At 36.2% G+C, this 26,581-nt stretch overlaps 1 protein-coding gene across 1 annotated transcript; it reads right to left on the bottom strand.

The window, feature by feature from the left end:
- LOC110111993 (zerumbone synthase) lies at positions 1–24,752 on the bottom strand. The gene is made up of 2 exons (XM_020844064.2): positions 24,601–24,752; positions 1–1,080 (listed from the first exon to the last, which is right to left on the bottom strand). Exons 1-2 carry the CDS (start codon positions 24,639–24,641, stop codon positions 282–284), a joined length of 840 nt encoding a protein of 279 aa, XP_020699723.1. The 5' UTR covers positions 24,642–24,752; the 3' UTR covers positions 1–281.
- Positions 24,753–26,581: the final 1,829 nt, after the last annotated feature.

Here is a 26,581-nt window from a genome sequence, read left to right as displayed (position 1 = left end):
TAAAGAGAAGGTTCTTCTATAACATAAATGATTTGACATATAATGTGATCCTACTCAAAACCAAAAAGTCTTGACCAAGAAAGAATAAAGACCAGATCAAGCAATTCATTGATTTGAAACAGTATTTAGCAATCTATTAACACTAATTTCAAATATTTGATCTGTGAATAGGAAATGCACATTAATCCACAATCCATTTATTAAAAAAGATGAACCTAAAGCCAGAGTTAAATAGTAATATTGGACTTCTCTTCTGATAATTTTTTTCAGCTAACCTGAGATCAACCGAAGGAACGAAGAGTATTGTTGACACATGTAATTGCTCCATCTACTGTAAGATTTAAGCCACTGACATATTTGGATTCATCGCTCGCCAAGTAAAGCACAGCATATGCTACATCCTCTGGCATCGCATCTACACCTTTGAGATTGGCATGGCTGCCCACAAATGCAAGGAAACCCTTCAGAGCTTCCTCAGTCCTCTCTTCCTCAGGGAAATGAGCCATTGAGAGATTTGTAGGAATTGCATAAGGAGAAACACAATTTACACGTATGCCATGCTTTCCCAGCTCTCCAGCCACACTCTTGGTGAGTCCCAGGACTGCATGCTTTGAGCCTGTGTAGCTATGGGGACCAAATCCACCCACAATACTTGACACACTAGCCAATGAGATTATGGAGCCTTTGCCTTCAGGAATCATTACACGTGCGGCATGCTTCATACCAAGAAAAACGCCGTTAACATTCACATCAAACACCCTCTTGAACTCGTCGAATGTTGCGTTCCGGATGTCGGTAACTCGGGAGCCAGAAACGCCGGCATTGTTCACCATGATGTCAATGGTGCCATATTTCGCAGCAGTGAAGTTCACGGCATTCTGTACATCGTCTTCGATGGTGACATCGCAATGGAAGAAGGCGGCGAGTTGGTCTCCGCCGAGAGATTCAGACAGGTTCCGACCGGCCTCATCCTGAATATCAGCAATGCAAACTTTGGCTCCATGGCTTAAGAAGAGTCGAACGATGGTTTCGCCGATGCCAGACGCTCCCCCAGTTATCAAAGCAACTTTACCTTCAAGGCTTCACAATGAGATGCAAAGGATTGTGAGAGACTTTATTTGATTGAAACGGAATGCAAGCTGCTCATTAAGAAAGATAGTCATGAGTACAAGACAATCAAACTTAAAAAAAGTAATGATTTGAGTGTTGTATTGTGGTACAAGAACACTGGTCTTTTAGCTGTTAAAAAATACATCTTGTAGTTTATATTAAATTTCCTTGTAGTTATAGAACAAAAAATAAAAATAAAAAACTGTTATGTAATTTTGATATAAATATCTGGTAGTTTATACTCCGTTTTATTGTTTGTGAATCATTGTCATGCAAAACCTGATCGATGTTTTTATGAGGAGTTTCTAACCAAAAATTTCCCCGGTGCGGATAAAAGAAGAAATTACGATTTATCAAAAAAAACATTGGAACAAAATTACACTTCATTACAAACAATAAACCGAATAAATATATTTGAAATCTGCAAGCATAGTAACAAAAAAAAAGACCAAAATTAAGCAAGGGAAAATATATGTTTGCAGATCCAAACAAGATGGACAGAGTTGAAGCCATTTAAAATTTGGAGAACATACAATAATGCACTAGCCCACACAAACAAGGTTGCTTGAGTACTAAAAACTACTTCGAGTATCATGAAGTCTTAATCATTATGGGCTTTGAGTGGAAATACTTGTCAAGGAACCTGATTTTGTTAGGATTCTTGAGGAGTTCTTGGCTTTCTTGAGCTCTTCTTGCAAGAGAGAGGGAGAGGGAGAGGGAGGAGAGAGAGAGACAGGATTTGGAGGAGAAAAATCTATTCTAAAGCTTTATTCCAAATTTTCCCCAAATCAATACATCTCATATAATGCTTGTATATATATAGGTATTTATATTGTTGTGATGTCTTATAGAATAACCTAAAATAAAACTAGACTAGCACCTCATAGATTTTTAAGAGGAAAATATATATATATATATATATCACACTAAAAGCAAAGGACCATATTTGTTTTTGTCCACAGCAAAAAAAGAAGTAATCAAATGTTACTTGTGATTAGAAGGATAATGAACTATTCACAGACAAAAGATTTTTCAGTTAAATAAGCATGAGAAAAGGATTGGTGGGAATCTAAGGGCTATTAGAATCCCAAAAACTGAAGAGATGCGTTAATCACCAAGTGAGGCATACTTTTGCATCAATTTCAAGTACACAGTTCCTAGGGTCTTTCAAAAAAATAAAAAGTTTACAGCGCTTTGCATTAAGGCAAAAGTAGGAATGAAGCATGATTGATACAACACTAACACATACACAAGTACCGGATCAGATCCCAAACCAGAGCTTTACATAGGAATAGAGGACCATCATCATCAGCAACATTCAACGTCTCAAAGCAAGTAGCATGATAAAGACTTGGCTGGTCCTTCACTTTGGATTTCAATATGTGCTGAATTCATAAGAACACTTCACCTTCCATTCATAACATGGCTAGTCACTTGACTTACTCTACAAGCAACAAATTACGCCCAAAATCCCTTTGGCCGTCCACTCTAAATATGGTCAAGATGAATGCATGCAAAATAGAACCACTCCTTTTTGTTAAATGACTTGGCCTAAACTAACATGGAATTATTGATGAACTTTTTGTTTCAATATTTTATAAAGACTGCATGTACTTTCTTATTAAATCATTGAATGAATATTGAATTACTTTGCTTGTATGCAAACCCTAAGAAAATTTAATGGCCGATCCAAACCCTCGGATTTTTGTCAGTTTTCAAGTTTAGCTTTTGTCTAGTATTCCTTCCCTTCTCCTTCTCTGCTTTCTGCCCAAACCCTAGCCTAGCTGACTCCTACACCCTTCCTACAATACAACAACATTCCCCACACCATGGCCTAGTTATCTCCTACATCCTTCTCTTAGACACCACAACATTCCCCACAAACCTAAAAGCAATCCAAGGCCATCCTATTATAGCCATCAGCCTCCTTCCATTAAATCAAACCCTAACCCTAGCACCCCTTTCCTACCTCTTGACCAAGCCCACAATTGTGTTGCGTGGACTATGATTATGTCAATCAATCAAATTGTACTGTCGACATAGACGTTAATTCTGTTGGTAGAGCTCGACGAGAACCTCCCTACGAGTTTGCAAGGGCAGCACGCCCTCTGCTCGAGGGCAAAGCCCCATGAAAAAAAAAAACTTATGATCATACAGTGTTGCGGTGCTATACATAAGAGCGTTGCGGCGTCATAGGATGTAGCGCGGAAGCTCTGCAGTCTTAACTTGGAGACAAAGAGAGAAGCACCAGTGTCGCAGTGCTACGAGTCAGGCTAGGCAATTTTTCTTCTCTTCTTCTTATTTCACTTGAAGGGTTGCACACTTTGAATGTTTTAAATGCGTCTCTTATCTATTTTGAGAACTATGTGAAAAGTGAAGAGAGATAATGAGAGACAGTAAGAAGAGTGATCTATACAATTTCTCTCATTTTCATAGTAATTTTTTTGGTATGGTTTGTGATGAGGACATCGACAGACGCTACCGACATGTTTATCGCCGGCGAAACCACAGATCGACGGCCACAATTCAGCGCCTCTACTTCTAGATGTCATTATGTATTTTATTATTATTATTGTCTTGTTTTACTGTTTTCCCATTTTACCCCTATGGGGAGTTATGTCTTATTGTAGCCCAAGGGGCATTTGAGTACTTTTATTTCTTTATGTTTGAAGACCTATTTATAGGGGTCTCATGCTTTGTAATAGGCTAATGAATTATTGAATGAAAATTTGATTTTGTGTTTCTTCTTACTCGTCTTGCATGAGAGCTAGAGAGAAGTGAGAGAGAAAGCCCATGTGAGGGCAAAAGCATTACCCACCAGTCATTGGAAGAGTTCGTGACTCGTGGTTTATCCCCTTCACCCATTTCTTCTTCCCTTTCCCCTCCCCTGCAGCCGGTCCAGAGATTTTTCCCTACCCAATTCCGCCGATTTCCCTTCCCCGCCCTCCCTTGCCGCCGGCCACGCCAGCCACCGGCCCCAGCCAGGCCGCCGCCTCCCTCAGTCCGGCCATCCACTTCCCTGGTGAAATCCCGCCACCCCTTCCCCTTGAAATTTCGAATTTCCTGCCTTAATTCTGTCATTATTTCTTTCCTAAAATAACGCCCTATATTTAAGAATAGATTTAATGGAAATCCCAGTTGTTTTGAATTCAAATTTCAAATTCCCTTACTGGATTAAAATCTGAGAGTTACATTCAGGCTCTAATTAAATCCACGGGCCCCTCTTTTGAATATGCAATAAATTAGTTTCCTAAAACTCCCTCCCCTTTTGGAAACTATTCACGTCATTTTCCTGAGCCAAATCCCCAATAATCCACTCAATTTCTGCTTACCAATTTCAGCCCCACAAAATTGGAAATCATTCTAAAACCTAGCCACCATCCAGCCGTCCCTCCCCTAGCCTTCTTGCTGGGTTTTATTTCTCCAATTTCCGATTAGAACTGATCCCGTGCAAAATTTCCTGCTCTCCAAGTTGCTGCCGAGAGTTACTGCACTTACCACTTGTTCCCTGCATGGGTTTTTCTCCACCAAATCCTGCCCACAAGTCCTCCACATAGAGCCTTCCACGTACTAATGTTGCAGCCAAAGATTTCCCACTTCCCCTGCTACGGTTCCAGCAACAAGAGACCCGATAGTTGCTGTTTGCAAAGATTGAATTGCTGTCCAGCAATTTCTGCTGGATTATTTTCGCTACAGCATCATTGAAGAAGTCTCTCTTGTTTTCTTCCTTCCCCACTTCAATGTTGAATGGCGGATCCTGAATTTGAGTGGGGTCTTGTATTCAACGCCGACGGAAGTATCAACGTCCTAAGGTCTCCTTGCTTCGACGTCGGATTTGAAGACGAAGCCACCGTGGAAGAGTACTTGGAGAGAGTTGTGCCAATCCTTGCAAGCATCTACGACCGACAACTTTCAAAGCACACTTGGAGCCTCAACGGTCACCTACGACGTCCATCCCCACCGGCTACTTTTCCTCCGACGAAGTTCTTCGGCGCCCTCTCTCTAGTGGTAACATCCTTCATCGCTTGGATCTTCTATCTCCGCCAAAAGCCTATCAATATTTGAGTGAGATGGCCCCGAGGTGAAATTCTCGTTGCTAAACGTTGGGTTTTTGTTATTGTACTTTGCATATTAAATTCTCCTAGAACTTGGATTGAATAGTTTTGGTTAATCTCTTTTGCAACTCTTTGGCCTAAGCAAAGTTAACGTTTCTAAATCTTAACTCTATCTTGCATGATCCACATAAATTTATAAAAGCAAACTTTAACAATTCTCTTTTTAATTTTGATCGTAACTCCTAATAGTTTCACATCAGTTTGGCTCCGTAATTTTTTTCCGATTATGAATTTTTTCAAATTAAATCTTGACGTTTTTTTCTTCTGCTTATTTCTTTTTCTTGTTAGTTTATCGTTATGTGATTTACTTCCTAACACCTATAACAAGCCCTATCCAAGCCTCCTACACCTAAAAGCCATCACAAATAAACCCCTCAACATCACGTCTTGACCACTCTATCTCAAGGGAAAATTTTATAAGATGGTGGTGAGATCTCCAATGCTTTATGGCGCAGAATGTTGGCCATTAAAAGAGAAACATAATATTAAGTTAAGTGTTGCTGAAACGAGGATGCTCAAGTGGATGATGAGTGGACTTACTCTTAGAGAGGATACGAAACGAGCATATCCGGGAAAAGGTTCCAGTGACAGATAAGATTAGAGAGAATCTCCTTAAATGATTTGGTCATGTAAAACATCGGCCTTCCGGTACCCTGTTAGGAGAGTAGATGTATTAGATTTAGCCTATGTTAAAAGGTAGATGTTACCTAAAAAGACTTTGTTAGAAAATATTAGAAATGACATTTCTTTATTAGATTTAAATGAAAATTTGACTCTTAACAGGACACAATGGAGAAAAAGGATTCATGTAGCCGACCCCACATGGTGGGAAAAAGGCTTGATGTTGTTGTTGTAACATCACCTCTTAACCAACCAAATAAACCAACCCATCCTAACCAAGGGCTTCATAGCCTCTCATCAATTCACCGAAAGCAATAATAGTGCCTTCTCCTCAATGGTCCTTCCCCCACCAAAATCATATTGGCATTAGGCTAATGCTACAAGGGTTCCACTAGTCAAGCAGCTAAGGTGTTCTGAAGGCACAATAAAAGGAGCAAACACTACAACAGTTAAGGCATCTTCAAGAGGCATCAACAAGTGATGATTTGATATCCACTAGTGGGTAACCTCTATAATCCTTCTAAATTCCTTTATATTGGTATTCTATCTTTGCAACGATAAATCTATGACTTCGATAGTCTGAAGTATTTGCATGACCTCCAAGTAATTTAACACCACATTTAACCAATCAATCCTAACATAAAAACCTACTCTAGTCACTGTTAATTGAGAGCCATATTTATGAGGGTGTGATCCACTTCAAAATTACCTTTGTCAAAGGCCTACTAAGTTTTTAAACACACAAACTGTTAAACTATCGCTACCATAAAAATTCATACATTTGCTTTCATTTTATTGCATAAGTATCGCTTAAAAGGAAAAAAAAAACTTTTTACATCATGCCTTCAGTCAATTCATTTAGATCAATTTCAGAATTTAATCCATACAATTGCAAGTTTAAAAGCTAAAATTTATGATAATATTATATAATTCTACAAAACATGATGAAATGCAATAAGAATCAACTGCAACTCTTAATTACTAGACATCAAGCATCCCCTGTTGCACAAATCAAACCTGATTTGCATGATCACCACTGGAAAAAAAGTTTAGTAGGAAACTAAAATGACATTAGCCTAGAAATGAATTTAGGACATATGATGAACCTTATAACAAAATTAAAATTCAAGCCCCCACCTTTGGTGGTATATTTGACCCACACAAATTCGTAGATTGGTTGACCTGAATGAAATATATTTAGCAAATATAACATGGATGGTTATTAAAGAACTAAATTTGCTAAAGTAAAATTGATAGTGCATGTTAAAATTTATTAGAATAATCTGCTAACAAAAGAACGAAGTAATTGTAGAAATGCCTTAATTGGGCATAAATGAAAGAAATGTTAAGATCTAAATACTACCCAAGACATTATGATAAGACATTGATTATCAAATTTTAAGTATCAGGCAAGGTACGATGCAGTAATTGAATATCTAAACGCATTTGAAGATTTGTTAAAGAGAATAAATTGTATTGATCAAGATTGATAGGTAGTAAATGAGTTTGTAATTGGCCTTAAAATAAAAATTGTAAATTAGGTTGAGCTTTTAGATCCACAAACATCAGAGGATTCCTTAGTCTAGTCACTTTTTATTGAAAAAAAAATCCTAATTCAAGGTCCAACGATCTAACCATTTTTAGACTTTCCTCTAGGTTTAATGCTAGCCCTCCTACCAAATCATCAGCATCTGGTAGTACTTCCCACCCTTAGGCTTCCATACATTCACATTCTATAAATACTTTGGTAATCATTTGTTACAAGTCTAATAAGAAATATCACATGCAAAACCAACATAAGGCACATATTATATTCTAAGAATAAATTGAAAAACCCTTGAGTTTGATTATTTATGAATGGAATATTATATATTATTAAATATATAAAGATGATATACATGTGAAATCTACACCGATTATACTGAAATAAACCTTAATTGTACATAATAACTCACCCTTGATTGTTTGAGGTGTTTGTCTGTTACAAAATATGCTATGAGAATTGGAGAAATATAGGAATATTTTGTATCTCTAAGTCACATATACTGAGAAGAGGTTTATACTAGCATTAATGATGAGTGATGACAATGTCATGAATTTTATTTTCACTCGTGCTCTTATAGGGCTAAACTAAGCCAACCCTATCTCTAAGCCCTTCATGTTAACTGCGTAACCATACTTCACGACCCGGCCCGGATGCTCGATTTAACGAGGCGAGTACGGAAAAATTCGGCATTAAACAATCATTACAACATTTAAACTACCTTCTTCATTTTTAATACTGAATAGCCACTAAAACACAAAAATGTAAATTATCTGTTGTCATTTGCACGTCGTCTTCTGTAAACATGTTCTTCTCTTTCAGCCATTATTCTTTAGAATTTACCTAAAACATTTAAAACGTTGGTGTGAGTTTACTAAGTAAACCAGTGGGTAACTATATAAATTAATCATTATAAAGTAAGATTCCAGTAAATAATCTATCATTTCCTAACCTTGTTTCTTTCATTTCATTAACTTATACTCTTCGGATATTTTAATTTATATCAATTTAAAACATTTGTTATCTTTAATATTCATTATTATTCCTATTCCCATTTGCATTTGAACACAGGAGCACCGATCTCAAATATACCCAAATGTACACCACAGGAGCACCGTCTCAAAGTACCCTAAGGTACAACCTTTTCCATTTGATTACCTTTTCCATTTCCATAGCATTTTCCTTTTCCTTTTTCGTGCACTAGTACGGCGTCCCCAGCCAGTACCATAAGGGGGTGAACTCCTGTCGTTTTCAATATCTTTTCCTTTATTCTCTTTTTTTTTTCTTTTCTCATTTTCATCCTTATTGTTACCATTGTATACAACATACCTTACATGTATCTCTATAATTATTACTTTTCATTTTCATAAACTTTTAAACCTTCATAACAGATGAATTCGTTCCTAAGACTATAAAATCATAAGAATTTGTGTTCAACATTTTATAGTATAAAAATTTAATCAATTTCTTAAAAAGTTTGAAATCATGAATAAAACATAAAATAATATAATTTACCCACTTTGAACTTTTCAGGTCTTCGATGCTTGATCTACTCTTGAATCAATTTCTCTTCTTGTTGAATCCTCGCGGAATCAACACTTACGACTTGATCTTTCATTTTCTAAAACCCTAAATTCAAACAATAACTTCTATCAAAAATAATATTTTGATTTAAATACTAAATATCATTAAAACTGAATTGGAAGAAATTCACTTACAATTTCGAATGGAAACTTCTCAAACTCTCAAAATCCTTCTTTTCGCAAATTCCTTTTTCTTCGCTTCAATCCCTTCCTTATCTTTCAAGAAACATATCATTCATTTTGAATGAAGTAAAGGAAGGAAATTTATACGAGAAATCCGAAAGAAAAATCAACAAACATTTTTCCTTTTCTTTCCTTGTCGGTTCTTCCCTTTGTTGCAAATTCTCCCAAACCTTTGCTTTTATAACAATAAGAACGAAAATGAGTTGTTAAATCTTACCCTCCAACGCGTTCGTTTGCTAAAATTGGCGTAAGGAAGTCTCCCCAAGCCTTCGCGCGAAGATCCGGTCATCCGCCGCCCTTCCGCGCTCTGTTTCGCAAAACAACCAATACCGACCCCTTTTGGGGTCGCGGCTATTAAAAGGCGGGTTGGCCGGTTCGGTTGAACCGGCCACCCAACAATTCATTACACATACCTCCCTATCTATAAGTACCATATGCTTAGTTCGTATTAAGCTTGGTAGATAAAAAAATCATACATGGTGTGATTTCTTTCCTATGCATATTGTATATATTCTTTTAAGTAGTCCTCGGCATTTTAATACTGATGTTATACTATGGGCATGAAAATAGTTATCTTTAAACATAAAAAAAAAAATATCATAACAACACTTCTTGTAAAGCTAATGGAAAAGAAATAGTAACCTAAACCTTGCAAATCTAGCTTTAATGTCAAAATTGTATCAAATCAAAGAAAAAGAATGCAAAACTCCAACTAGTTTTAATTAGCTCCCCTCTTCTCCTAATCTTTACCTTAGACACTCCTACTAAGTTTAGTTTGCACACTTCTACATTTTCCCTTAGGAATCAAACAAATATTGGAGGATTTAGGGAGTTCAAAAGAGAGTATTCTGATGAAGCTTCCCTACATCTCTGCCATGTGAAAGAAGTCACAACCATTCCTATTGAGATCCACATACCTATTATAATCTCAGATCTTCAAATAGAGTTTTTTGATATTTCTCCTAAGGAGCTCCCTGTGAGTTTATCATTGGCTCCCAATAAGCGATATTCAATATGCCATAGATTTTATCATTGGATCCCAACCTACTCCAGGAGGATCCCAACCTACTCCAGGATGAACCCTACTGAGTGTATCAAGTTAGAAAGATAAGTAGAAGACTAGCTTAGGAAGGGATTCCTTTAGGAGAGTCTAAGCCCTTATGTTGTACCTACCCTTTTGATTCCCAAAATAATTACTCTTGAAGAAATAGACTTAATGAAGATTACTATAAATAGACTTAATGACTTGCTTGATTTAGTTTTTGGACCAAAAGTTTCCTCTCCAGCACATATAAAGTGGTTATCATCATATTAGAATTACACCATGAGATGACTAAAAAATTGCATTGAAGATAACAGATGGCCTGTACGAGTGGTTATTCATTCTTTTAGTTATTCAAATGCTACTAATTTATTTATAGGATTGATGAATAGATTGTTGAGACTTGAGATCATTTATAGAGAAGTTATTGGTTGTTTATTTTGATAACATATTAACTTTTAATTTTGAAGAAAACATGCTTGATTTTGTTTTTGGCTAAAAAATTTCCTCTCCAAGACATAAAAAGTGGTTATCATCATATTAGAATTTACTCCATGAGATGACTAAAAAATTGTATTGAAGATAACAGATGGCCTGTATGAGTGATTATTCATTCCTTTTGTTTTTCAAATGCTACTAATTTATTTATGGGATTGCTGAATAGATTATTGAGACTTAAGACCATTTATAGAGAAGTTTTTGGTTGTTTATTTTGATTACATATTAACTTTTAATTTTGATGAGATACATTAATAACATAAGAGACTTTCTTTAACCAATTTTAGATTTGAGAAGTTATTAATCAATCCAAAAAAAATGCCTTTTTCATGCAAGAAGCAGTTTTTTTTATTTTTTTTTGGGGGGGTGGGGGTTTTTTTTTGGGGGGGGGGGGGGCGTTGCGATTTATCATCTATAATATTGGACTACAATATGATCCTGCTAAAGTAAAAGGAATAATTGATTGGCCTACACCTAAATTATTTTCTGATGTTACAAGGATTCATGTACTGACCCATTTTAATAAGAGATTTATTAAGAATTTTAATACTATTATGATTCTTAACAAGATATCATGAAAAAAGATTTTTTTTTACTAAAAGTGCCCAAAAAGATCTTGCTAAAATAATATTTTTTATTCTTCACAATAACAACAACAACAACAACATCAAGCCATTATCCCACTTTGCAAGGTGGGCTACATGAATCCTTTTTCTCCATTGAGTCATGTTAAGAGTCAAATTCTCATTTAAATCTGATAAAGAAAGGTCGTTTCTAATATTTTTAACCAACTTTTTTTATTAGGTCTACCTCTACCTTTCTTATCATAAGCCAAGTATAATAAATCTATTTTCCTAACCGGGTTATCAGAAGGCCACCGTTTTATGTGACCAAACCATCTAAGGCGACTCTTTCTGATCTTATTTTCCACTAGAGCTACTCCAACCTTTTCACGTATATGCTCATTTTATATCCTGTCTCTAAGAGTAAAGCCACTCATCCACCTAACCATCCTCATCACTGTAACACTTATCTTAATATTCTCTTTTAATGGCCAACATTCTTCATCATAAAGCATTGCAGGTCTCACTACCATCTTATAGAATTTTCCCTTAAGCCCAATGCATCACACAATAAGCTTGATGCATTCCTCCACTTCAACCATCCAACTTGAATTCTACTAATAATATCCCCATCTATTTCACCATCACTCCAAACATTAGACTCAAGATATCTAAAATGTGTACTCTTATTTCACCACACCCTAAAAAATTGCATTGAAGATCAACAAGTCTGATGAAGCAGCCAATGACTTCATACGATTATCTTTTCAAATGGAATTCAACATGCATTATTTATGCAATCAAGTAGCTACATGTTAGTTAGGTTCATTTTATAGCAAGCATTTATTAAGCCTTGCAATGTAATTTTACCTTAGTAGCCTTCCCTGCAGTAATGTGCTTTAACCCTAGCCATTAGATGGAGTGTCAAAAAGTAAGCCATGAACAATGATGCGGACATCCGACGGTGGATGTAAATTAAAGGAAGAGATGAAGATCGACGGCTTAGATCCTTATCTTAGTTTATTAATTGTATTTTTTTATTTAATTATGCATTTTTCATTTTTACCCTTACTTAAGAGTTTAATCTTATGTAAGCCCTAAGTGCATGATCATCTTATTTTAGTTTATTTTATTTCTGAGGCCTATATATAGAGGCCCTTCCTAGTGTAATTGTAAGATGGAGTTTTAATAAAATTTTGTTCTGTACTTTTGTTCTTTGGGAGGACGTTAGTGTGAATCCCTACGGAGGGAATTGTGGTTTCCACCAGCCGCAGGATGGGTCCGGGCTCGTGGTTTGAAGTCCCTTAGTGAAGGACATCGTATCACCCATCAATCTTCAGAATAAGCCAAGGCTTGCGGTTCTTTTTTTTTTTCTTTTTTTTTTCCTTATTTCTCTAAACCACCACCTCCTCAAGCCCTCCACCAAGGCGCGATCCTCTCACCCCATCACCTCCACACTATCAGCCTACACCAGCCCCTTTCTTCCTCCTCCCTCCCCTTGGCTGAAATCCACCAAGGCTCCACCCACACGCCGACCACCTCCTTCCCTAACCCCAATTCCCTCCAAAAATCCCACTTTCTTTATTTAAGTTGTCATTAATTTGGAAAGATTTTAAATTCAAATTAATCTAATTTGAATTTCAAATCCATCCTCATTAATTACATTAATTTTGGAAACTTCTTTCATTCAATTAATTAATCAATTCTGAAATTGATTGGTTAATTAATCCCTAGCCCAAATACATTGAACCTAGACACCCCTATTCCCCCCTCCCTCTTTCTCCCTCCATTCAATTCATTTCCTTCCCCTTATTGCTCTCTAATTAACTCCCATCTCTTAATTTTGAATTTTAAATTTTGAAAGGCCTTTAATCCCTTTCCTAATATAAGATTCTAATTAAAGAATCATTCAATTACCCCATTATCATTTTTCTAATTTAGCCCAATCTTATTTGGAAAGATTTCGTAATTCAAATTCAAATGAATTTGAATTTTAAAATCTTTCTTAAATATCATACACCTATTTTAGGAAATTCTCCTCAATTAGTGCAAATCTGAATTAAATGATTGGATTTGAATTTAATTCCCCCTATTCAATGTATGTGGATACATATATTGAATGTGGACAATTCTCCCTCTGACAACTCTCTCTTTGGCCAGCCCCCATCCCTTCCTTCTCCAATAAATTATGAATTTTTGAAAATTCAAATGACCCCCTCCATCATTCTTATCAGTTTGGTATCAGAGCATGGTTGCTCACCCGGAACGCGAACTCGACGGAGTCGAGCTCTTTTCCACCCTAGGAGAATGATGCGGACATCCGACGGTGGATGTTAATCAAAGGAAGAGACGAAGATCGACGGCTTAGATTCCTCCATTTTATCTTAGTTTATTAATTGTATTTTTTTATTTAATTATGCATTTTTCATTTTTACCCTTAAGAGTTTAATCTTATGTAAGCCCTAAGGGCATGATCGTCTTATTTTAGTTTCTTTTATTTATGAGGCCTATATATAAAGGCCCTTGCTAGAGTAATTGTATGATGGAGTTTTAATAAAATTTTGTTCTACACTTTTATTCTTTGGGAGGACGTTAGTGAGAATCCCTACGGAGGGAATTGTAGTTTTTACCAGCCGCAGGATGGGTCTTGACTCTTGGTTTGAAGTCCCTTGGTGAAAGGCATTGTATCACCCGTCAGTCTTCGGAAGAGCCAAGGCTCGCAGTTTTATTTTTTATTTTTTTCCTTATTTCCCTAAACCACCACCTCCTCAAGCCCTCCACCAAGGCGTGATCCTCTCACCCCATCACCTCCACACCATCGGCCTACACCAGCCCCTTTCTTCCTCCTCCCTCCCCTTGGCCGAAATCCACCAAGGCTCCACCCACCCGCCGGCCACCTCCTTCCCCTAACCCCACTTCCCTCCAAAAATCCCTCTTTCCTTATTTAAGTTATCATTAATTTGGAAGATTTTAAATTCAAATTAATCTAATTTGAATTTCAAATCCATCCTCATTAATTATATTAATTTTGGAAACTTCTTTCATTCAATTAATTAATCAATTCTGAAATTGATTGGTTAATTAATCCTTAGCCCAAATACATTGAACCTAGACACCTCTATTCCCCCCTCCCTCTTTCTCCCTCCATTCAATTAATTTACTTCCCCTTATTGCTACCCAATTAACTCCCATCTCTTAATTTTAAATTTTAAATTTTGAAAGGTCTTTAATCCCTTTCCTAATTTAAAATTTTAATTAAAGAATCATTCAATTACCCAATTATCATCTTCTAATTTATCCCTATCTTATTTGGAAAGATTTCATAATTCAAATTCAAATGAATTTGAATTTTAAAATCTTTCTTAAATATCCTACACCTATTTTAGGAAATTCTCCTCAATTAGTGCAAATCTGAATTAAATGATTGGATTTGAATTTAATTCCACCTATTCAATGTATATGGACACATACATTAAATGTGGACAAATCTCCCTCTCCCCTCTCTCTTTGGCCAGCCCCCATCCCTCCCTTCTCCAATAAATTAGGAATTTTTGAAAATTCAAATGACCCCCTCCATCATTCTACATCAGAAAAACACTTATTTGCTCAAGTTTCATATTTTTTAACAAATTATAAAATGTCGGAGCTTCTCACACTAGTACTCTTTTTCTTTCTCATGCACTTCTTTCTTAGCAACAACAACAACAACAACAACATCAAGCCTTTCTCATGCAACTTCTTTCTTAGCCATTCTAGTTAATAAGTTTCTAGTGTTGCTCAAGGACAAATTTAAATCCAATGTGACTAATTACTCACATTTTCTTCGTAATATTCAACCATATGATTGATGACTCTTTATTCATATTGTTAATCATAGTCAATTATCTATTAATCTTATTGGGGAATCTTATCTAAATAGAAAAAAATATTGATAGCAACTTTGACATTTGATTTTTTTGTGATGGTTTCACTATGTCGGATGGGCTGACAGAAAAATATTCTGTAAGCGGTCTAAAGTTCGATGATTATTTCCATTACATAATTCTATTTTTAAGATCATAATATTGTCAGGTACTATATTAAATCCAAATGATGATCTATGGCACAAGCATTTTGGCATATAAATTCTATGGTTTTATCGCATTTAATGAACATTGATTGTTAAGTAATAAAGATCAATTCTCTTATCATCTTTCAATATTAATTTGTTAAGTAAAAAAGATCGATTATCTTATAATCTTTCTTTAGATTGCTTAACATGTAAAATAAGAAAAAACAAGTCTCATCCTTTTCCACGACATGATAATCGTGTTGACAATTGTTTGAGTTAATCAATAGTGAAGTGTGGGGTATTACTCGTGTTATATCACATGCAAATTATAAATACTTCGAGAAATTCATAGACAAATTAAACAAGTATACATGGGTTTGTTTTCTTCGCAAAAACTCTATAGCATTAAACTATTAGTTGTCTTTTTGAAATTTGTAGTCTACGTTAAAACTCAATTGTCTTTCACCGTCAAAGATCCAATTCCAGGGTGGATATATGTCATTTAAATTTCATGACTTTCTTAAAAAAGGAAAATAAATAATTTCCCGGTGGTTATATCCCTATGCACCCTAATAAAATGATGTTATTGAATGTAAGAATAACTATTTGTTAAATGTTATTCAAACATTATTGCTTGATCTTCTGTTCCACCTGTTTTGGGTTGAAGCATTGGGTATAGTAGACTTTTTAATTAACATATTGCCATCTTATGTCTTAAAATTTGATTATGCTTCTTACATCTTTTTCATAAGCATGCTAACAAGATATACATATATTTCATAGTTTGTTTTATTTATGAACTACCCCATGAATATCCAAAACTCTCTAGTCAATCTATTAAATGTGAATATATGGGTTATAGCACTTCTCATAAAGCTAATGTTTAGTAATGACCCAAGTTCCAAAAAGATTTTGAAGCTCTTATCTTGTATTCTTCTTTGAACATCAATTTTTCTTCTCTGCTCAATTTGAACCTCTATTAGAGACATATGTTCTTCTTAATTTTGATGAATTAACTTTGGTACTAAACAATTCAAACCAAAATTTGTGCACGAAAGAAAACGTACAACGTTACCGCTTCCTAAGGCTAATGCACCATTTGAGCCTATGTAACTAAATTCACCACTCGAGCCCCTGAATAGAATTATATCTCCTAGATTTTCTTCCGAAATTGCTCATCTTCCAAATTTATATGGATTTCACACAACATTGGCATTGATTCCCATTCCTACATGTTACTTAGAGTCAAGTAAACATGATTATTTGGAAGGAAGCTATGGATAAAAAACTCTTGAGCTCTTGAGGATAACCACATATAGGAGATTAATCATTGTTCTCCTAATGTTAAAGCTATTAGTTACAACTGTGTTTACTCGATCAAGCTTCTCTCTGATGGTACTTTGGTCATTATAAGGCACATTTTGTTTTCTTCCATACAAACTAGAATATGGGGTTAATTATGAAGAAATCTCCTTTCGTGTCTAAAAGAACTATAGTACAAATGATTTTTGTTATTATTGCTTCATAAGGGTGACCATTCCATCAAATAGATGTTACAATAATCTTTCTTCTTAGTGATCTCAAATAGGACATTCACATCATTCTTTTAGCTGGCATTTTTGTTGCCTCTCCTTCAGATATATGCAAATTAGAACACTTTTTATATGGACTGAAATAGGCACCCCGTGCTTGGTTTGATAAATTTCAATCAATCATACTTTGTTTCTCCTTTAAAAATAACTAATATAACTTATCATTATTTCTATGCAAGACATCTAGTGGTATTGCTCTTCAAATAGTTTATATTGATGACAATTATTATTATTGGGATAGATTTAGCTTGATTAGTTATTTGTAAAAACATGATTAGGACATATTTCATATGAAGAATTTGGTACTCTTACTTCTTAGGTTAGGAAGTTTACACTAATCTCAATACTGTCTTTCTACACCAACGTAACATAAGTATATACAGGATCCTATTACTTTGGCTGGCCCCCATAATACTTGCCTTAGGGATATCCCTTAGAAGTAAAAGAAAAATCTCACAACAAAGAAGGTGATCTTCTTCCTGATCCCATTGTACTTTGGCAGTTTTTAAGCAACTTAAACTATTTGATAATTTGATATTTCTTTTGCAATACAACAAATTAGTCAATTTATGCAAACTCTCAGTCATTTGCATTTAGTAGATATTTTTGTTAGACCGGTCAACTGGACCAGTCCAGCCGGTCCGCACGGGACCGGCAGAGGTGCGAATAGGCGGGATCTCCGCCTCCTGCGAATATCTGGCGGGCCGACAGCTCAAACAGAGCGTTTTAGGAAGGATTTTTTAGGGGTTTCAGAGAGAAATTTGAATGTAGGGACTGTTTAGAGAATTCCTTTTGATTTGTATAAATTAAATAGTTGATTTTGCTAGGGTTTGAGTATCTTGAATTTGGCAGAAATTTGAGATCTCTTAGATTTAGGTTTTCTTTGGGCTCTAGCGGCGTCTAGAGAATCCTCCTCTCGAATTGAGGATCAATTGTATCTTTGCTGTTTTTTTCTTCTTCTAGTGAAATACAAGCTTTTCTGTGACTTTTCTCTCAGTTTTCCCGCGATTTCTCACTGTTTTCTTGAGAAAAACTGCTGTCCACTGCTGTAAACAGCAGTTTTCTGCTTGTTCTACTTCAGTTTTTGCTAGGAACTACTTGAAACAAAGTATTTCCTATCAAATTGGTATCAGAGCGTCATTTTTGGGACCTTAGGCGGCTGAAATCCTGATTTTTCAGTGAGCTTTTGGCTTCCTGAAGTGATATTTTTGAGATCCGTTGGGAAGAAAGATGGCCGGAAAGAAGCTTGATGTCTTGGAAGGCGAAGTCGGCCAATTGAAAGCCGATTTGGAGGAAAGATTCTGCAAATTTCAAAATCAAATCACCTCTAACAATGAAAGGTTGGAGGGAAAGTTCACCGCGATGGAGGAAATGATGAAGAAACTACTTGAAATGAAGACCAATCCAGCAGCATCGGAAGTAAGGGAGACTACCGACGGCCAGGGCATCGGAGGAAATCCGAACCCATTGAGGGGGAGGAGAAATTCGGAGGTGGAGATCCTGGAGGAGGAAAACGACATGCCCCCTCTAGAACCGCTTTCTAGAGAGGAGATGAGTAGGGGATACGACCAACGGGAGGCTGATTTGGTCGGAAGGAGGGAAGAATTCAATCGCCGAGGTGCTGAAATTGAAAGAATCTAGCGTCGAGGTGCTGAATTTGAAGGGGGAAGGGAAGAAATTCATCGCCGATGTGCTGAATTCAAAATGATTCAGCGTCGAGTGGCTGTTTTTGAAGGAAGAAGGGAGGAGCGTCATCGTCGAGGTGCTGAATTTGAAGGAATTCAGCGTCTAGGTGATGATTTCGAAGGAAGAAGAGGTGAGTATGAAGAGAGATTCGAATATAATTGTCGGAGGGATGATCGGGACACTTGGGGGACTCTTCCCCTTCGAGGAATGGAAGGTTATGGAGGGTACCGGGGAAACGGAGGAGACCTACGGGTGAGGAAGCTGAAAATGCCCGTCTTTGAGGGCGAAGACGGTCATGGCTGGATCTACAAAGTGGAGCGTTACTTTAATGTCAACAGGTTGATAGAGGATGAAAAATTGACAACGACGGGTCTGTGTCTGGAAAGGAAAGCTTTGGCATGGTATCAGTGGCGTCACAGGAGGGAGCCCATCCGGAGCTGGAGAGAGTTCAAGGATTTCTTATTAGAGCGTTTCCGAATCGACGGGGAAGGAGACTTCTATGAGCAATTCTTTGCCTTGACTCAAGAAGGGACTGTGGCAGATTATCGGGATCAGTTTGAGTAGTTGGCTAGTAGATTGGATCATATTTCAGAGTCAGCCTTAGAAGGAAACTTCATGAAGGGGATGAAACCAGAGATCCGAATAACAGTCAGGGTATTGGAGCCGAAGAACCTGGGAAAGTCTATGGAGCTGGCGCAGTTGATAGAAGATTAGAAGAAAACATAAAGAGGGGCTCGAGGAAACTGCTCAGGAGGCTCTTACAGGACGACGACCACTCTTCTAGCACCCAAGGGGCCTGCATCAGGCAACAGTAATGAGACCACCCGGGAGAAGCCAGTAGGAGGAGGGAGTGGGGAAAATTTCAAGAGGCTGACAGAGAAGAAGATGCAGGATAAGAGGATAAAGGGGTTGTGCTTCAGATGTGATGAGAAGTACATGTCAGGGCATAGGTGCAAGGACCGAACTCTTCAGGTTCTCCTTGTCTGTGAAGACGAGGAAGACGAGGAGGGAGGTGGGAGCAGATTGGAGGAGAAAATTGCATCTAGATGTGGCAGAAGTATCTCTGAACTCTGTGGTGGGATTCACTCCGAGTCACGCTATGAAAGTGAAAGGAGAGATAGCTGACCGTGAGGTGGTGGTGTTAATTGATAGTGGGGCTACCCACAATTTCATTTCCACTCAGGTCTCAACCAACTTGTGAGTGAATTGGTGGACACCGGTTGTTATGGGTGATGATGGGTACAGGGAAGGTGGAGAAAGGCCAAGGAATTTGTAAAGGTGCGGTGTTGACCATCCAGGGGATTCAAGTAAGGGAGGATTTTCCCCACTAGAATTAGGAAGCATGATGTCATCCTGGGGATGAAGTGGTTGCAAACTTGGGGAAACCAGGACAATTGGGGAGCACTCACGATAAATTAATGGTGGATGGGAGAAGGGTAGTCATAAGGAGAGATGCAGGGCTATCCAAAGCCATCACAACACTTAAGACCATGGTTAGGGACGTACAAGAGGTGGGGGAAGATTATCTAGTGAGACTACAACAGATTGGATGCAATCGATTGGAAGAGGGAGGGGATGTTTCCCTGTCGTGCAGCCCTTGATTCAGCAATACAGTAAGGACTTTCAGTTCACCTCAAGGATGGCCACCTCCACCGAAACACGAGCATATCTCCACCTGCGAGGACAAGGTGGATTTTCGGGAGGGGAGTATGTTAGACCGTTCCACTGGACCGGTCCAGCCGGTCTGCACGGGACACGGCAGAGCGCGAACAGGCGGGATCTCCGCCTTCCTGCGGGAGATCGGGCGGGCCGACAGCTCAAACAGAGCGTTTTAGGAAGGATTTTTGGGGGGTTTCAGAGAGAAATTTGAATGTAGGGACTGTTTAGGGAATTTCTTTTAATTTGTATGCATTAAATAGTTGATTTTGCTAGGGTTTGAGTATCTTGAATTTGGCAGAAATTTGAGATCTCTTAGATTTAGGTTTTCTTTGGGCTCTAGCGGCGTCTAGAGATTTGGGAGAGATCGATCCTCCTCTCGAATTGAGGATCAATTGTATCTTTGCTGTTTTCTTCTTCTTCTAGTGAAATACAAGCGTTTCTGTGACTTTTCTCTCAGTTTTCCCGCAATTCCTCACTGTTTTCTTGAGAAAAACTGCTGTCCACTGCTGTAAACAGCAGTTTTCTGCTTGTTCTACTTCAGTTTTTGCTAGGAACTACTTGAAACCAAGTATTTCCTATCAATTTGTTGAATCATATGATATCTTAGTAAGACGCCAAGCCGTGTTTGGTTTTTTTTTTTTTTTTTCGAATTGATTCTTCTCTTTACGCTATTACATATACTGATGTTAATTGGGTTGAGTCCCTAATACCCAACAATTGGCCACGGCTTGGTGTATGCATCTTGATGACTTTTTAATTTCTTGGAAGAGTAAGAAGTATCTTCATGCGTCTAAATCATCCCCAATATTGTTTGATGTCTGCCACATGTTTAGAGATTATTTGGCTTCATGGACTTTTATTTGAACTTGATTATTTTAAAAATAAGCTCACTCCTCTCATGGGAACAATCCCAATGCTATTTAATGTATTATTAATCTTGTTTCTCATTAGCACATAACATATATTGAAGTTGGCTATCATTTAATTCAGGAAGCTTTAAACAAACATATTATTTCTCTTCCTCACATTCTTATTAACCTTCATATTGCTGACCTATTTAAGAAAATCATAACACAACAACGATATCAGTTCCTTATGGGCAATTTAATGCTTCTTGAAAAACTAGCATCAATTTTGAGGGAAGATACCAGCTAGATATGTCATAAATAACTTTCTGCTAATTATGCCTATAAAATCAATGTAATAAAAATAATATAGCAGTAAATATTTATTTTCTAAAAATATAATTATAGATTATTTGTTAGGCTAAATCTAATTGCTCAAATAACCCAAAGATTACCTTGTATTATAAATTTTAACTTCTTTCTGATGAGAAGAACCCTCTGAGTGAGGGAAAGACCGAAAGTAATTTCATTATCATAATATTAAAAACTCAATTTTAGGGCTATATATACCTATATGATTGCATTTTGGGATAAGTTCTTCTATCATTTGTATTGTACACATGTATTTAACTATATATAACCTTGTAATTAAGTTTACAGGATTGTTCACACATGCGTAAACTTATTCAAGTGCAGGTTCATCTATAATTTGAGTTTAATGCATGAGTGTATATTCTTATAAACACAATTAGTAGATTGTATACACGTGTGCAATTATTTTAGGGCAAGTTTTCCATATTTTGTAATTTACACGTGTAAAATATCATAAACTCAATTCTAGAGTTGTACACATCTATCTGCAAATGTTTTAATGTAAGCTCATTCATTTTGTGTCTTACACTACCATGTACACTCCTTTAAACTTAATTAGTGTGTTATATACCCCAGTGTACATATATTTTGAAGAATGTTCTTTCAACATTTCTACTATATACAGTGTTTTCCAAATAAATTCTAATATTTAAGTAAAAAATACATATAAAAAGTACTACTTTGTATACTCCTTTAAACTTAATTAGTGTGTTATATACACCAATGTACGAAGAATGTTCTTTCATCATTTCTACTATACACAGTGTTTTCTAAATAAATTCTAATATTTAAGTAAAAAATACATATAAAATGTATATTATAGAGCTCTAAACAAATGAAAGAGCTCTAGCCCAATGAATATTACTTCATCTATGCAAAGAAATATGCTTTTTCAAAAACAATAATCTTCTAAAAAGTAAAGGACATCGATAAAACCTTATTCTTTAGTTATTTGTTGCAAACATTTAGTATTTTAAATGCAGTGCAAAGTAAATATAATGAATTTGAGTTGATTGGTTGATTGCAAAATAAATTCAAAAAATTACTTTTTGGTGTTTTATTAGAAGTAAAACAAAACTAAAATTTTCTATTAATTTTTTTTTTAATATTTTTTTAAATGAATTTAGGACACAGGATGCCCTCATGAAGTCGACACAATCCACAATATTGGAGGGATGACGATGAAACAAGGATGGGGAGAGTCAGAGAGAGGAATTTTAGAGGCACGGAGAAGTGGGGTTGATGTGATCGGAAGGTTTACACATGGACAGCAAGAAGCACGATTGATGTTAGGTCAATGTGAGGACTATGGGTTTGTGAGAATAGGTTGGCGCAAGCACAGGATACTAATAATCGTGAGATGTTAATACAGTGACTTTGCAAGCATGGGATGCCAATGAGGTCTCAAGATCAACCGTAGATGCAAGATTGTGATGTGCAATGTGTTAGCTTGTGTGGAAAATGATTTTGTCGATCAATCAGATTATATTGTTGCCTCGGACCTCGAGTAAAAAAAAATGGTACAACACCCCAGCGCTGTATACTCGAGAGCCCCAGCGTTGTGTTCACAAGCCCCCCGTTTTTTTAGAGTTCCCTGGGCGAAACAACAGAGAGCAAAGCGTCGTAGTGCTCTAGATTTGATGTTGTAGTGTTGTGGGTTTAAGTACTGCAACATCGTCAGATGGAATGCTGCAGCGTTCTAAACAGGCGTCACAGCGCTTCAAGACTTGTCTTTCTCTTTTGTTTTGAATGTGAGAATGGTATAAAAGAGAAGAGAAGCAAGGAGAGATCGAGACAAAAGAGAGATATGTATTATTTATCCCAATTATCATAGTGGGTTTCTTGGTGTGGTGTGGCTCCATAGGTTTTTCCCGATTTTGATTTTTCCACATTAAATCTTGGTGTCCTTTACTTTCCACTGTATTTTTTATTTTTATTTTTTGTTTGCTTCTCTGCAGTGTTTTTTATTCCATCCCCATCACAATGAATTTAGAATTTGCCTAAATTGAACGAAATTCCAAATTCATAAAAATGACCTATTTGAGGTATTCAAATCCCTTCGAGCAATACATTGGATTTGTCTTAACCTCAACTAAATACTCAAAATTTAAAACACAAATACAATACACTCAAAATACCTACAACCAAAAATTTCCTTACAAAAATCAAAATACAAACATAATTTCTTTGGGTTGTTCCTAATATTAAAGCCAAAAATCAAAGTAAACCTATGTCAAAAGCCTTTCAACAACTCAAACTCAACAAGGTTTATGAATGACAAGAGAAGCTTGGCCTTGTCGCTTACTTCCCTATACAATTTTGAAATTAGCATCAAGCAATAGAGTTGTTAAAACAGATGTACTATAAATTACCAAACAATATCAGATTTTGATGCATAAAGTACTAGAAGATAACGTTACTTAATCACAAGATAAATTCCAGAGATAGCCTCTTCCATCTCAAAACTCCACCACTTAGTATGAGAAAATTATTACGTCAGGTGTCCGGATTCGTCTGGATACCAATCCAGACGCGCAACGTCACCTAGATACACCCGGGCCCACTATATCTAGGTGACGTGACGCCTCTGGATTGGTGTCCGGACGGTCCGGTGACCAGGACGTAATAATTCACCCTTAGCATGAGAGCATCAACGCACACCCACGTCTCTAATCTCACAAATAACACAAAAAAAACCCTTATATGGGCCAGAACAAGCAAGCATCCATCCAAAGCAGTAATGAATTGGCGGTCAATTTACCGAACAGAAATAAAAATTACATGAAGCAAAAGAACTACTGCTAATCCAAATCTTCTCAAAACAAGGCTTCTTAACAATCATCAATTCCAACATCAAAAGAATGCTCATCAGAGTAGACAATCTAAAATAACAACTTATGCAACAAGGAGGTCAACAAACCTCCCAGCATACAAGGATGAGTTGCATTCCACTGAAGTAAAATCAGAGCACTCGCCATCGTCTTAATTCAAATATCTTAGTGCCCACTATCAGCTAGTTCAGGGGAACATAGAACAGACAGACTCAATAAAGGCAGTATTCTAATAAAACTAAGCTTTTCTTTTGTTATAACTGTAGTTTATAACGCGAGCAGTGGGATTCAGTTTGGCATGCTTACCGTTGGGAACTGACGTGAAAGGACCTGAGGGCAGTAGACATGTCCGGTGATCTACTGGGCCTCCTACGGTGACGACGACGATGGGATTGCGAACAACGGAACAAGGGGGTGCAGAGAAAGAAGACGAGATAGGGAAATAAAAAAAATGAGGGCGTTTCACATAGTACTTACTAAATTTCGTATATTCAAATTTTTTATTAAAGTTGGAACGTATTAAAATCTGAAAATTATTTAAAAAATAGGATGTTAAATTTTAATAAATTTTGTGAAACTGTTTGTTAATGCAACTTAAATTTTAAGATAATTAATTTATTGAAAATTCAAAGTTAATTAGTATTTTTTAGTTTAATTTGTATTTTTAGATTTAATTTATATTTTAAATATGAGCTATTGATTAATTTCAATTTTAATAATTATCAAAAAGTTACAACTATAAATAAAATAATTAGAAACTAGCTTAGTTATCAAATAATTTGTCTAATGATTCAATTGTTGATTACACTATTAATTATTGGATTACTTATTTAGTTGTTTTTTAATTAGTATTTAATTAATAATTATAATAGTAATTATCTCATTAATTATTTTAAGTATTATTTTAATAACTAGTTATTTAATTACTTATATGACACCCCCAGAACTTGAGATAAAGAATTGAATATATTTCCTACTTTATCACATCTCTGAAACACAATTAGAGCCACTAAAAATGTTTACTATAAATAGTAAACATAAATATTTTTATTTCCCAAAAATAATTTTATACAACATCCAATACAAGTTTTAGCCTCATAAATTTTTGGACTATCAAAAGAATATGTCGGGTTTATGCACATATAATCGTGCACAATATAATCATATCACTATTTGACACATGCCATTTATTGCCAACTCATGCCTAATTATATATTTATATGTTTATATGCAAATAATTATAGTCGATTTTTTCAAACACCATACACCAGGAAGGTAAACATCAACCCAAAAAAAATTCAATGATTTTCTATAGAGTCGTTACTCTTAGGGTTTGTCGGCTCGGCTAGCCAATATACAATAGGGTTCTACCTACCTACACTTCATTGTGCACATACAACAAGTGTTATAGTTTCAATATCATATATGGAACTTTAGAAATGGAGGCCATCCACATATAGACATCAATATTGAACTCTTTGTCTCTATTCTGAGGCAAACTGACTATCTACTTGTGGACACTCAGTCATCATGTATCATGCCTATTCACATCAAAAACACCGGTCAGTCATCCTATAGCATTGATCAAAGTGACATATGTCACAACTCTAACACATAGGTGCCCCATTAATAAAACTCCCAAACCTTACAATATTTCCCCTATTAAAAGTTGCCACAATCATAAACTGACCACTTCTCTATGAAAATACTAACCAATTGTGGATTATATCTTGTCAAAATAATAAACTCTGACTCATACTGCATCACAGTCCTCTCTCGAACTAGTCTCAGAAAAATCTCTTGCATATGTTGACGTGTATAATGTGGTATAAACAAGACTCAAAATATATCAGAGAAATCCTCCCAACTAATCAGAGAATTCAATCTCCCTTAAAACTTCTTCTCCTGCTGGCCCATCCACCAGCACTTTGCCTCACCATCTAACAAAAAAAGTGCTAACGATAATTTTCTCTTAGGAGGACAGTACATACCATCAAATGTCTTCTCCAACCTTCTCAACCATCATCTAGGCTATTAGACTAGCAAACTAAGAAACATTATTATAACTAACTATTTGAGTTGTACTATGTACAGGAGCTACATGACTGATACTCTAATAATCTGTCATGTCTTAGTCTGGCGAATCCAAATAATGATAAACATCCAGACAAACTTAAAGTGTCAGTCAAGTAGCTCTTGTACATAATCTTAAAAGATTACGATCCCTTATGACTCTATTTGTGCTTATAGCATCAGAACATGTCTGTAAGCACCATAACATGTATTA

Source organism: Dendrobium catenatum, unplaced genomic scaffold (assembly GCF_001605985.2).
Source record: "Dendrobium catenatum unplaced genomic scaffold, ASM160598v2 fragScaff_scaffold_1521, whole genome shotgun sequence".
Classification (NCBI taxonomy): domain Eukaryota; kingdom Viridiplantae; phylum Streptophyta; class Magnoliopsida; order Asparagales; family Orchidaceae; genus Dendrobium; species Dendrobium catenatum.
Note: the sequence above shows the minus strand (reverse complement) of the source record. Positions and strands in the feature narration are given on the sequence as shown.